General features: G+C 36.5%; 1 protein-coding gene across 2 annotated transcripts; it reads right to left on the reverse strand.

Annotated features, from left to right (window-relative positions):
• Positions 1 to 4,869: 4,869 nt before the first annotated feature.
• LOC306877666 (putative serine carboxypeptidase CPVL) lies at positions 4,870 to 13,689 on the reverse strand. 2 transcript variants are annotated; one of them, XM_079429566.1, is made up of 13 exons: positions 13,610 to 13,689; positions 12,433 to 12,626; positions 12,063 to 12,181; positions 11,719 to 11,833; positions 11,033 to 11,091; positions 9,338 to 9,417; positions 9,194 to 9,260; positions 8,969 to 9,091; positions 8,617 to 8,748; positions 8,431 to 8,529; positions 8,149 to 8,322; positions 5,545 to 5,727; positions 4,870 to 5,189 (listed from the first exon to the last, which is right to left on the reverse strand). In XM_079429566.1, exons 2-13 carry the CDS (start codon positions 12,611 to 12,613, stop codon positions 5,085 to 5,087), a joined length of 1,437 nt encoding a protein of 478 aa, XP_079285692.1. In that variant the 5' UTR covers positions 12,614 to 12,626; positions 13,610 to 13,689; the 3' UTR covers positions 4,870 to 5,084. The 2 variants fall into 2 exon arrangements, with proteins under 2 accessions (XP_079285692.1, XP_079285693.1); XM_079429567.1 differs by lacking the exon at positions 13,610 to 13,689 and adding an exon at positions 13,379 to 13,440.
• Between the last annotated feature and the right edge of the window lie 891 nt (positions 13,690 to 14,580).

The raw sequence follows: 14,580 nt of genomic DNA on the forward strand, positions 1-14,580 counted from the left end.
GCCACAGAGAGGGTCCGACTAGTGGTGAAGGTGTGGAACTGACATTGGCCGATTGTTGCAAGTAGGGCTCGCTGCATCCTGCAGTGGACATCCAACCCCGCCCACATCCAAGTGTGACATCATATTGGTAGGTTTAGGAGTGGAGATGGGGTGGGTTTAGGGATCAGGGCGTGGAGATGGGTAGGTTTAGGTAAATGTAATGTGGGAGGAGTTGGATCTGGATCCAACCACGCCCCCTGGATCTTGTGGGCTGCAGCGAGACGCTCCTCGATTGTTGACTTGGTGTGTCACGGACTTTAGTCGCATTTTCCTTGTCTAATTGCAAGTAATGACACAATTTGGTCCACTTTTGTTTCTCTCCGCTGCGAACATGTAGCATTTTACTATTTCTACGCATGTACTTATCTAGACCGATCTAAATACTGCTTTCCAAATGTCACTATGTGCCTGAAAATGTCTTAAATACTCACATAGGGAAGAATGTCAGTCCTTAGTAATACCTTGATATCATTGCATTTATTTTCAATTCAGGTTGAACTTTAAGGCCTTGACATTGTTTAGCTTTTTTTGTAAAGACTAATTACTAGTGTTTTATTGTGGACACTGTTTTGTTTCGGGCTCATTTTGGTGTTTATGGAATTTTCTACCTTCTTGAACCAAGGAGGCCTGTGATGAGAATACAGGCAAGCTGGAAATGTCACGAGGAGAGATGCACCAAAATGTTTCCCCTCTGCTGAAAAAGGGCCTTTTTTTCCAGCAGCTAAGCTCAGAACTCTGTTTCATGTTTTTCACAGTTTGTAGAGGATTTTTCATCCCTCCTAAATGGAACATATTGATTCCCTTCGCCTTTCCTTGCAACACTGTGTTTGGAACAAGAGCATGCAAAACGACCTCCACATTGAGAGGTGGAAATCTTGTAGCTGTCTATGCACTTTGACCTCTGTGAGCAGCAGAGGATGGAATAGCCATATAGAAGACTCAGCGATTCCCAGTTCCCACACCAGCGAGAGCCAGCCACTGTCAATCCATGGAGCAACGCAACTTGTACGGACCAATCGGATTGGAGCCCAGAATGGGTTCACCCAAAGAAGGACACGATTCGAACCAAAGGCTTGGGTTTTGGTGGTGCTCCTGGAGCTTTAAGACTTTAAACTGTCCCTTTAGAGAAAACCTGTTTGTCACTGTGAAATGGGTGACATCAAGGTGAACTGGAAACACGATTGTGCTTTTATTGATGGACCTTATGGTGGTTTGGTTGTTTCCCAGCATAGTTCACATAGGATAGTTCACCCAAAAATTAACACTCTCATCATTTACTCAGCCTAATATCATTTCATAATTGTATCTTTCTTATCTTTCTTCTGAAAAACACGAAAGGACATATTTTGAAAAAGAGTTTTGTCCATACAATGAAAGTCAATGGGGTCCAAACATTTCAAACTTCAAAAAGGACATAAAGGTAGTGTAAAATACATTAAATCACTGATTAAATACTGTATGGTGACACATCAGTAATAGCAAATCTCATTGGTTCTTGTGTGTCACATAAAAACCAGTTAGGTTTGATGCTACTGCTTTGTTTCCATATTTGAGTTGTGCTCTGTGTAGATGAGTTGATCAATGATTAAATTTGATTCTATTTGAGAGCGAATAACCACTTTGTTCATTGATCGTATCATTTCAGAAGACTTGAGTTGTTTGGATTACTTTATTTATTTTTTGGATCTTGAAACTTTTGGACCCCATTGACTTTCACTGTATGGACAGAAAAATTCTAAAACATTCTTTAGTGTTCTGCAGAAAAAAATGAGTAAAGGTGAAATTACATTTACTGTTGTTTGCCAAATTTTTGTGAACGAAATTCAGTCATTTCAACAGGAATCCAAGAGAACAAGAATTTCGTGTGAGGAAGAAAGATTCACAAATCCACGCAGATTTCGCAACTGATTCACCGCACTAACAAACAGAAACTGCTTGGTTTTAAAGTGTCCATAGTGTAGAGATGTACTGTATAAAGCACACTCACACAGACTTCATTAGACAATGGACCTTTTTTGCTCAATGTGACCACACCTAAAATGATGATCACATTTTTTGGGTGAACTGACCCTTTAAGTAACTCAAAAACAACATTCAGTGTTTTCTGTGCATGTAGCATTATAATGTGGTTTCGAATGGGATTCTGATGCCCACAAAGGGTGTGGGTTTCAATGTTTTTGGATTGTGAGCTTGAAAGTTAACTTGAGATCTGTGTATGCATGCATTTTCACTCCCGTTAGCATCTCAGACTTCACACTCACAAGTTTTGCAGTGTTTAACCCATGGTTTAACCCTACATGATGATGTAATAATATGGTGGGAGGGGCTTGCTAAAAAGCAGTTTGGATCTCCATGGAGGACTTTAAACAGCCTAAAGTTGCATTTTATTTCATCTCCTGCATCTTTACATTTCAAAGCAAGTTGGTCTGCGCAGGGCCACGTCATCTCTTACCCAAGCAACATAACATACAACAACACACTGAACTGGAAATATTTCACTTGCTCTCAGTGAGTAACAGACATTAATCTCAAATTGTTGATTTGGCATCAGTCCTTGTTAGGATGGGTGGATGGATGTATTTTGTAATAGCATTCTTACAAAACGGAGGGAGATTTTTGTGTGCTTTTGTGTGCATAGTTTTTTTTTTTTTTTTTTTTTTTAGGTGGTGGACAATGAATACACTTTAATAAAACTATAAATGTATCATTGCAACAAAACTATAAATATTGTATAAATTTTCATTCATTTTTGTAATCGTGTTCCCATAATGCAACCACCTTTCTTTTTGGAAGGAGTACATGTTTGGTACTTGTTTGTAAATAATGTTTGCATAGCACTTGCAGTCTTCAAATGTTTGCCTGTTCATTTCAGAGCTGAAACATTGCATTGTTTGTTACGTATATTGAATTCATGAATTCACACACGCTTGCATAACTTTGTATATTTTATATGTTTATTAATGCCTTGAACAGTTTGTGTTTATGCAAATGTACAGATGTGAGATCACAACAGCTATATTACAATATGAAAATAAAGCACTTGTTCTTTAACAAAGCTCTGCCAATTCATTATTGTTTACATTGAAAATATAAGATTAATGACAATCATGAAAGTTCAATTTTTATTTGATTATTTAATAGGGACCCCTGGTGGACAGATCTGTCCTATAAGGATTTTGATACAGAAACACCCATTGCACATTAGTAGCAAAATATAATTTACAAAAAATTACTGAATTTAAATGAACATTTATTTGGCTCAATATTTATGCACTAATAACATTGATAAAAATACTGTCACATACATGTTTAAAAACAAATGTGCAAGAAAGATCTATACCTGTACACAACTTGTCACTGGGGCAGAACCCTTCAAGAGACAACTTTGTACCATTTATACAAAGATATAAAATGCCTGCCAAGTAATTAGAATTAAGCCTTTAAAATTTATTTTATAGTGCCATTACGTTCCCAGGATGAGAAATATTATAATATTAAAAACGTCCCTGTCCCTGCAGATAACACATATATACATCGCACATAGTCTTATCATCACTGCAATGCCAGCTTATGAAAAATGTCATAATCAATTAACTTTACATTTAATTTATACAACAAGAATGTATTCCATGTAGTATTTCTATAACAATGGCTGATGCCAACAGGCTATATAATACATTTTGCAGCAAATAAGTTCATTATATATAGAATTTATTTATAGAATTTTTATAAATTATATTTTTTCACATTAATAATAATAATGTTCTTATATTATACAATTTTTTTAAAATACCTTTTTAAATAGAAAAGAGTAATGCTTGAATAGGATTGACTGGTTACAAAAAACAACCTGGTCATGGCCATTAACCAGAAATATTAAAATTTGCATTAAAAAACATACAGTAAAGTGTAGCATGACGTAATTAACTACCGATATGAAATATTGGGGGTTATTTGTTTTGTTTTTTAACACTCAGCTGTCGCCCCCTGCTGGAGACACGAAGGAAATGCTGTTAAAACACTTCAGGATACAAACGGATGAGAAAAGTTAAAAATAGATTAATAAAAATGAATATATGCTAATTAAAACTAAATGACTTTCATTTTTTTGGCATGTTCTATTTACCCAGTTTTTTTTTCCATTTCCACTCCTAATATAAAATTAACCTGCTTCCTTCCTGAAGTAGGTCATACCAGTTTTGAATGTCTATCTCTGTAGTTTTTCCTCTTGTGTCTTCCTCTTAGCTTCTGTATGCACTGAAGCATATCTTTTATTAGACAGTTTATAGTACAGCTTTACAGGCCTATCCGATATAAAGACGCTCAGATTAATTACTAGATCACTGAAATACAGTCCCACTATTTTAAGGAGAGGTTATTTTTTTGGTCACACTTTAGCTTGGGGACCAATTCTCACTATTAACAATTAACTTTTGTCTCAAACTCCTAATTAGTTGCTTATTAACAGTTAGTAAGACTGTTGTTAAGTCTAGGTATTGGGTAGGATTAAGACATTTAGAATATGGTCATGCAGAATAAGGCATTAACATGTGCTCTATACATAATAATAAACAGCCAATATGCTTGTGATACTCATACTAATTAGCAACTATTTAATAGTGAGAATTGGTCCATGTCAGGTAACATGTCATATCAGTCACTATCAGTTAATAGTGAAAACGGGTTTTTCTGTTTTTTGTTGTTGTATTTATTTTGCTAGCTGTGCAGATATGATGAGGAATGTATAATTATGCTTGTATAGCTAACTGCAAGTACTGATCACACTGAATGGATGATAACCTTATGGATTCAAAATTAAAAGACAAAAGTAGTACTCATATCATACTTTAATCAAAAACTGTACAATAATACATAGCCCGTACACTTAACACAGCCCAATAAAAAAAAAAAAAAAAAAAAAAAAAAAAAAAAAACTACAACCCCTAACCCTTTTCATAATAGCACAGACTTTTGTACTGAAAAACATATTATACAACTGAACAATGATTCATTCAGTGGTTTACATTCTACTTGAGTTTAGTGCATCAATGTGATGAGAATCCCACAGTAGAAAGGAATCTGTCAATCATGTTAAATGATCTCTCTGGTTGGTCATAAGGCAAAATGTGCCCACCTCCCCTGACAATTACCTACAGAGAAGAAAACAGAAGTTTGTTATCAGTGAACATTAATGCATTTCATGCGTTTGTATATATTGGCATAAGCCAACGTAATTATAGCAAGTGTTTTTTTTTTTGTTTTTTTTTTACAATAATGATAAATGTTAAATTTAACTTAGTTTACAAATTATTTAAAATACATTTACCAAATGTATTATAGTTATTATAAATGAAAATATATTCGTTTCTTATCTACTGACGAGCAGATTTTGGAACTGCCAGTAGTCAAAATGGGTATAGCTTTCTGCTAATGATGATAATTTCTAAATTAGATACTATATTGGCTGAAAAAAGAAATATATCTAGCAGTACTGCAAACCCTCACCTGTAAGAACGCTCCCACTTGTCGTACATAACCTGCCACTTCAGTATCCCTGGGCTGGACCTTCCAGGGGAAGCGCTCTGCTTTTTTATACTCGTCCGCTTTAGACCAGTTCACTGTGGGCAGGAAGCGCTCAGTCAGAGGGGCTGCAACGATGACATCAAGCTGTCCACTGTAGATCAAAACCTGTGGACAGGCGATCAGATCCATCCCACAGATTAATCCAAAGTGAGAGTTCCGGACTGAAGCAATTTAGGCTTACTTGATTATTCATTCATATCATTTTCTTAAAGGGGACATAACACACATCTCATGTTAATCTTGAGTACCTATAGAGTAGTATTGCATCCTTCATATCTCCAAAAAGACTTTAGTTTTATCATATTTATAAAAGAAAGATACAGCTTTACGATTCTCTCCAAAAACAGCCGAGCTCCTGGAGGCACACCGTAGGCGGAGCTAAAGAGTGACAAGCACTTAAACGCCGATTGCCAACAAAACAGACATTTGATGCCTGTCGGATGCAAAATTCACTTTACAAGTTGTTTGAACAAATGTTGGAAGTTTATGTACACATCCATCCTATAATGATAAAAAAAATCCTCCCAGTGTTTTTTTTTTAAATCCCCATTTTAAAATCCCCTCTCAAATCAGGCTGTTCTGAGACTCCTGTCAGAATGACGTAGCTCTGTACAGGCCACTCCCACGATAGTTGATTGACAAGACTGTCTTAACTTAGACCTGCCCTGAGTGAGCTGTCCGCCATAGTGTCGACTCTGGTGCAGGGGAAGACAAGAATGTCTCCGAATAAGCGATTAAGGTGCTTTGTTGTTGGATGTAATATTGAATATAGGAGTCGTCATTAACTCCTGACATATGAGCCACTGAAGATGCAGAGGATTAACGTTACTTTCATTTTTTTAAGGGAATGCGCCAATCCCGATCTGCCTAAATGTGTTTGTTTGCGCGAATCATTCGTAATCCAGCTTCATCTACAGAAGTGAGTATAAGGGTTTCTTATGAATCTTTGCAAATGGCCTTTCCTAATGTGTGCTGATTAGCCAGTTTCGTGGCTGAAGTTTACAGTCTGCTTGTCACCCCACAGAAGAGAGGGGCGGGGTCAGCAGAGCTCATTAGCATTTAAAGCGACATGGACTAAAAACAGCTCGCTGAAAACAGAGCTGATTTTTACAGGTTAAAAAGGGTGTTTTTATACTACCATTGAGAAATTTTATCCAAAGTACGTTATAGACTTTTCATTAAGACCCTAAAGAATCCTATCAACTTGTGGAAAATGGGCATCCGTAACCCCTTGAAGTTACTGTCTGCCGTTCCGAATCATGACCAGGATCTTTTACAGCTGGGACCGCTCCATCTTTCAGTATCAAACAATGCGCAAATACAGAGTCGAACTGGGCCTTGTTTATAAAACATTCTTCAACAAACACACTTGTGAAACTCCGTTGCTGCTCCAAAAAACAAACTGCATTCATTGTTCATGTAACGCTGGGTTCTTCTGGGAGCTGAGCAAAGTTATCTTTCCCTTACAACCAAAAACACAATTATTTGGAGACATTCCCGAGCGAGTCCCGTGCAGTGCAGCCAAATTAAGCGCGTTGATGGCTGCACTCTTGCTCTCGCTCTGGTAGATGCGTGCGCCGACGCGTTCTTCCGGGAGAAATGCCCATATAAGGAGTTCCACCCTTCATGACATCATGAAGAGCCATGATCGGAAAAAAAAAAAAAAAAAACTTTCTGAAACTTGTAAGAAACCCAGAAGTGTGCATTTGGCACAGAAATACTGTTATACTATATTTTTTTTTTACTTTGGCCATGTTTAGCATGAGAATTCAGTGCAAATAACTCAACATGCATGAAATTGCATTAACCCCCCCCTTTAAGAAAAATCATGTTAAAATTGAACAGTTATTTGTACATCTCTCAATTAACATTGTACTATGTTTTGCACCACAAAATAAAAACTACTGAGCTTTGATCATAAAACTAAAGCATTTAAATATCATTTTACTAAGATATATTATTATAAAGTGATAGCTAATCATTTTAATAGTCTGCTATACTGTTGTAAAGATCCAATTTACTTCATCACAAGCCATCAGAATTTCATTTGAATTTTTGGGCCATATAAATTCTAAATTGTATATTTTTGCTAAGTTTGGGCCTCTGAATAACATTGAGCTGCAGTGATACTCAAAAAAAACAAAAACAAATCTGAAAGAAAGTTTGTATGTTTTGTCTAAAGGATCAATAAACTGTTCCTTTAAAAACTATTTTATGCCAGATTTTACATGGTTAAATTATTTTTTATTTAAATTTATGCCAGTCTATTAAATCATTGTTTTTGCGGTTAAATAAGTGTTTTTAAAGATTAACTTTTAGAGAGTTAGATATTAAATTTAAATATAAAACAGAAGAAATTCATAATCATCATCTGATTAAAAAACCCTCCAATTTAGTCCCATAATCAATATGGAAGCAATATATATTGCGCATCCCTAAACCTAAGGATAAATTTGATTAAAGAGTTATGTCATTTAACAAAAGGCCATAAAATTCCCAACCCAATCAATGAAATGGTTTTCTCACTCTATAATTATCCATGAGGACGCCCAACCAGGGTTTGATGGACTTCATGACATCCTGAAGCAGATGCTTCTCAACATCTGAGCCGTCATGGAATGTAAGATTTCCAACATGGATGGAACGTCGAACATCTGGCAGAGTCACAAACACAGAAAAGTACTCCTGGTCTGGAGGTTCCTGTTTTAGGAAAAAAAGAAATAAAAAAAAAAAAAAAAACACTAAACACGCAATGAGACACCTAGCCATTTAAATCAAGAACACCTTATTCCCAGGTATAGTGGGTACCTGACACTGCATGTAGTTGAAGTAGTTGGTGCAACCAGTGACATTTTGGAAGAATGAGGGATAAGGAGTAAGATCACCATTCAGTAAGCTGTCAAAAACCTAACGGAGAAACGAGGTTTTCAGAACGGATGTAATAAAGAAGCCCCAGTGTCATAGGCGCAGGGTGTCCCGATTTATCATACTCACCTGAAAGGCCTCCACCCATCTCTGCTCCTGGATGAGTTTGACTCCTGCATCCGTCTGCATCTGCACATGCTGCCTTTGCAGTTCATCCACGAGACCCGTCTGATAAAGGAAATCTGCATAACCTCCCAGCATCTGAGACAAAAGTGGATTAAAGAGATTCATATGAACAAAAGCCAAAGTCAAGTCAAATTTGTGTGCTTTTCACAATACATATCTCAAAGAAGCTTGACAGGAAGTCATACTGTCATGTTTATAGCGCCTTAGAGCCAGTTCAGAGCAATAGCAGTTGGTGAATTATAATTATCTGGCATTTGATGGGTTTAAAAAAAACTAAATGAAAATTTATATTCACCAGTTCAGGGTCACACACACCATCTCCAATAGCCACTCCTTTGAAGTTGATCTTCATTTTGGCAGAGGGATTGTTCTTGTGGATGTAGTAGCCAATTGCTGGAACATACTTTCCTGCATATGACTATGGATTTTAAATGTTAAATCTAGTTAACAACAGTATTTTTACCGTCCAAGAGAGTAGGATTCTGATTGTATCAATCCAAAATGAGGTCCACTTCCTCACCTCGCCTGTAGCGTAGAATGGATTAGACTGGAACTCACTGAATATCTGGAAGAACTGAGTCAGGGCGCTGCGGATGGATATATATATATAAAAATAACATACATCTCACGTTGTCTTATATATAGTAAACTTTTGCCACTGTACCTGTACAAGTCTCTGCCCACATCATCCTGGTTTTGGGCAAATCCTCGGTCATCCTCAGTGAAACTCCATCCTGTCCCAACCTTAAAAATAAACCACAAATATCCATCTAGTATGTATAATTAAATTAAAATCGGTCATAGAAACACCGGATTCACATACTGTATTAGTATTTGCAGCAAGGCTGTCAAGTGATAAAATACATGACTTAATTTACTCAGTTCCTTCTTAAAGAAATAATGCGTGTAATAATTTTATTCTTAGATTCTGTGTGGATGACACGACAGAAAATATGCATCTCCATTTAAAGACACTCAGATGTATGCAGCAATGCTCTTTCCCTCATTTTCTCTCATTTCAGAAATAAAATAAAATATACAATTCTCAAATTGCATGAAAAGCAAGGAAAATAACACCACATTTTCCTAAATATGTTTTAGGAATTAAGTGAAAATGACTTAAGCATACTACTTTTATACAAATTATTTTCAGAAAATAAAAAAAAAAAAAAATAAAGAATAAAAAAAAAATAAAATACACTAAACTCGCCGGTATAGGCATATGACAGTATAAAATTCTCATGTTGCGATAATTACTGAAACTTTTATCATGGTATACGGCATTATCACAGTATTAAAATAAGTTGCAAAAATGTTGTCATCATAATACAGTATAACAGGTTTAATAACTTTTCTTATAACAAGAACTGAACATTTATATACAATAAAGCAGTAGACAAATTTATAAAGTAAACTAATGTTTCAAATGGATTAAAATTCAAAAGAATTATAAAGAACAATAGGCAACACTTTACAATAAGGTCTACAATTAGTTAACGCACTAACATTAAAGAGGTCATCAGATGCCCATTTTCCACAAGTTGATGATTCTTTAGGGTCTTAATGAAAAGTCTATAACATACTTTGGTTAAAATTTCTCAATGGTAGTGTAAAAAACACTACCTGTCAAAATCAGCTGTTTCCAGCAAGCCATTCTCGTCCATGTTGCTTTAAATGCTAATGAGCTCTGCTGACCCCACCCCTCTCTTCCGTGCGGTGACGAGCAGACTGTAAACTTCAGCCGTGAAACTTGCTAACTAGCATATATTAAGAAAGGCGATTTGCAAAGACTGATAAAAAAAAAAAACCCTTATACTCACTTCTTCTGCGCGAACAAACGCATTTAGGCAGATCGGGATTGGCGCATTCCCTTCAAAAACGAAAGTAACGTTAATCCTCTGCGTCTTCAGCGGTTCAGATGTCGGGAGTAAATAACGACTGCTATGTTCACTATTACATCAAACAACAAAACACCTCAATCGCTTAATCGGAGACATTGTCTTCCCCTGCACCGGAGTTGACACAATGGCAGATTGCGGACAGCTCACTCAGAGCGAGTCTAAGGTAAGAAGGTCTTGTGGCCTGTACAGAGCTACATCATTCTGACTGGAGTCTCAGAACAGCCTGATTTGAGAAAGGGGATTTAAAAAAAAAAAAAAACACTGGGAGGATTTTTTATCATTATAGGATGGATGTGTACATAAACTTCTAACACACATTTGTTCAAACAACTTGTAAAGTGAATTTTGCATCCGATGACCCCTTTAACAATGAGCAACATTTGTTACAGAAATTATTATTCTTTAATACAACTTAGTTCTTAGTTAGCTCGAGTCCATTAAATAACATGTCTACTCACCGGGTTGTCGATGTAAAGAACAGAATATCGTGATGTCCAAGGGAAATCCCTATAGCCCACTGCAGAATGACATTAAAGGGTTAAATTCTAAGGTTTTAAGGTCATTTCATACATTGATCTCTGAAGTGTAGGGTTTTACTATTAAGGAGTTCACCCAAAATAGTTCACCCAAAAGAGAAAATTCTGTCATTAATTACTCGCAATCATTACGTTCTGGGTACTCTCCAAAATGGTGGAAGATGGTAACTCAGGGAGAAGAATTGTTGAATAAGTTATGTTATTGTTTTCTTTGCGCAAAAAACAGTATTCTCGTAGCTTCGTAAAATTACGGTTGAACCACTGATGTCACATGGCTCATTTTACCGATGTCCTTGCTACGTTTCTGTGCGTTGATCATGGTATCCTTGCGGTCTATGGGAGGGTCAGAGAGCTCTCAGATTGCATCGAAAATATCTTAATTTGTGTTCCAAAGATGAACGAAGGTCTTACGGGTTTGGACCGACATGAGGGTGAGTAATTAATGAAAATTTTAATTTTTGGGATGAACTAACCCTTTATCCAAAAAACAAAAAAAAACTAAATTCTGGCCCAAAAACATCTATAAATACAACTTTTATAAGACACAGAAACAACATGCTAATCTCCATCAACATACTGTAACACAGCATACAGGCATTTGTACTCACATGTGAGGTTCTTATGTACAAAATATGGGCCGTGCTCCACAAACAAGCCAAACATGGAAGTGCCTCCAGGCCCTCCCTGCAGCCACAGCAGCACCGGTGCTGTCTCTGCTCTCTCCTAATCACAGAAAAACATGCTACAATAAATAAGTGTGCAGTAATAACATCACTGAATCTAAACCAGAAACTGTATAATGCTGTTAACTGTATAATTTGTTGTGAACGACTTCTGAAAACACCTGACTCAAGTGTTGCCAACTGACACAGAAGCTAGTCAGCAGATCAGTCTTCTCTTTAGAGCTGTTCATGTACAGTGTTAAAAAAATAGGTGCATAACATTATATTACCTGGGCAGGGAAGAACCAGAAGAAAAGGTTACTGTTGTAGGTCTTGTTCACAGTGAGATATCCTGAGTAACTCTTGACATTGGCACCAGGAAGGGGTCCCACCAAACTCAGTTTTTTGGCTGCACATCCACAATACAAGAATTAAAGTGTATTAGCATACGGGTCAGAAACATCAGTGAATTATGATAGCAGCAATAACTTAAACTGATCTATCAGTCTCTCACCAACTTCTCCATAATATGGAAAACACCTTTCAAGAATTATTTATAAAAGATCTTATAAAGATAACTTCCTATTTAGCAGCTAATTAAATTAAAAGAAGAACTAAAGAATAGGAACTGAAATTATTCTATGCAAACAGCAAGCATACCTTCTTGTATCTTGCCTTCCTCCAGATAAGGGGTGAGCATCAGAGGTTTGCCGGGGTCCACTCCAAAACGTGACCCGCTCACACGGTGCGATTTCCGGCAGAAGAACGAGGAACAGCCGCGGGAGCTGACAGACTCCAGAAGAGCCCAGAGGAACAGCAGCCTCAGCGTTTCCTTCAGCATTATTGAGGTTTAACTGCAGACAGCAAAGAAATATGACACGGGGATTAATGATCCAGATTGATATTAAAAGGCTCGTATTATCTGCTACATGTTATTACAAGCCTAAACCTATCAGATGAGACAAATGTATGGTCGATCTGTGGATTATCTAAAATAAGCAAACCTAGCATATTAATTTAGGCAGCGGCTATTTACACTAAGTGTAAATAGCGATAGACGCTATTTACACTAAGTGCAAATAGCAATAGACGCTATTTACACTCGGTGTAAATAGCAATTGCTATTTACACCAAGTGCAAATAGCATATTTTTTAGTGACAGATGCTATTTACACTAAGTGCAAATAGAGATGGATTCTATTTACACTAAGTGCAAATAGCAGTATTTTTTAACGATATGCTATTTACACTAAGTGCAAATAGCTATAGATTCTATTTACACTATGTTAAAATAGCAAGATTTTGTGCTATTTATACTACTTATTGCAAATAGTGGCAATTATCTGCACCTCAGTATTGTAGTACATTATAAAACAGTACGCAATAATAACATACTGAGTGTAAATTATAATTTTAATTCAAATTTATTAAATGGATGCCACCTTATTGGGACAATAAAGCCCTCCCTACACCTACCCGATACTTTATTTTCAACTTTTTGATTATTTCCTTCATTTTTATTGAAAATAAATGCCTTTCTGATGCGATATGAGATTTGAAAAGGGAGAAAAAATTTTTCGCTCGCGTCAAAAAGCATGCGCCTTACCATCTACGCCACTGAAACTGATGTTGATCTAGCTTCTTTTCTTAATGTTGACTAACGCAATCACACGTTAGTGGGCGGAGTTAGTGTAAATAGCCTTTGCTAACAAGATGGGCTATTTGCACTTAGTGTAAATAGACACTCCGATTAATTTATGCATATGTGAACAGGAATGGCAGGTGTGATGACTTATCAAATCAAATAATTGATCATCAGTAATAATAATAGCGGTACCTTGAAGCCAGATGCCAATCAGAAATCCAGAAGCCTTAAATGCAGGTCAGCTTGTCACACTTTGAATGTCATATGACTATATGGCCTCGAAGTCATGTGATCTCAGTGAATCCAGGAACTTTAGCCGAAAACACACCCCTACAGGCCCATTTGAGAGAAGCAGCCTCCAACCCACAACTTTTCCAATATACAATATTATTCAATATGCATCTGCTGTGCAATAGAGAAAGCCTACAATTTGACACAGTTTTGCCTAAGTTAATAAGGCTATTTCTCAGGGTTGCTTTATTTTAAAAAGTCATCTTCTGTCGATATGTCAACGTCTTTCTTGACTACAAAAAGCCATTGAACATGACGGCTGTTAGTAGGTTGAACACAAGTTGAATTTTCCTCAAAAGTGGGGCATGTTGTCACACTTCATAGAGTATGTTGTTAGAATGCAACTTTTGAACAAAATCTAACCAGGTAAAAATAATAAATTGCAAAATATAAACATAGAAACCAATACAATTCTTTAAACATAAATATATCATGTCCAACAAAAGAGTAAATTGTATAAATTCATAATATTTAAAACACATGTGACAACTTGACCCAATAAAAACTTGCTCTGACCTGACATTTATGAAGAAATAGCCTTGTATAACATGCCACAGCTCACTCAAGAGACATATAGGCCTAACTTTTGAGCATGACAAAGACAAAAAGGTGATTTTGGCCTGTCAACATCAGAAGCCTTGACCTTATCAGCTGTATTAAGTGGGGTGGTGATGCCGCAGTGGATAAGACACATGCCTTTGGTGCGAGTGACCCGGGTTCGAATCCACTGTGAGACACCAATGTGTCCCTGAGCAAGACACTTAACCCCTAGTTGCTCCAGAGGCGTGTGACCTCTGACATATATAGTAATTGTAAGTCGCTTTGGATAAAAGCGTCAGCTAAATGAATAAATGTAAAATGTAAATGTATTA

The sequence above is a fragment of the Barbus barbus genome, assembly GCF_936440315.1.
Source record: "Barbus barbus genome assembly, chromosome: 12".
NCBI lineage: Eukaryota > Metazoa > Chordata > Actinopteri > Cypriniformes > Cyprinidae > Barbus > Barbus barbus.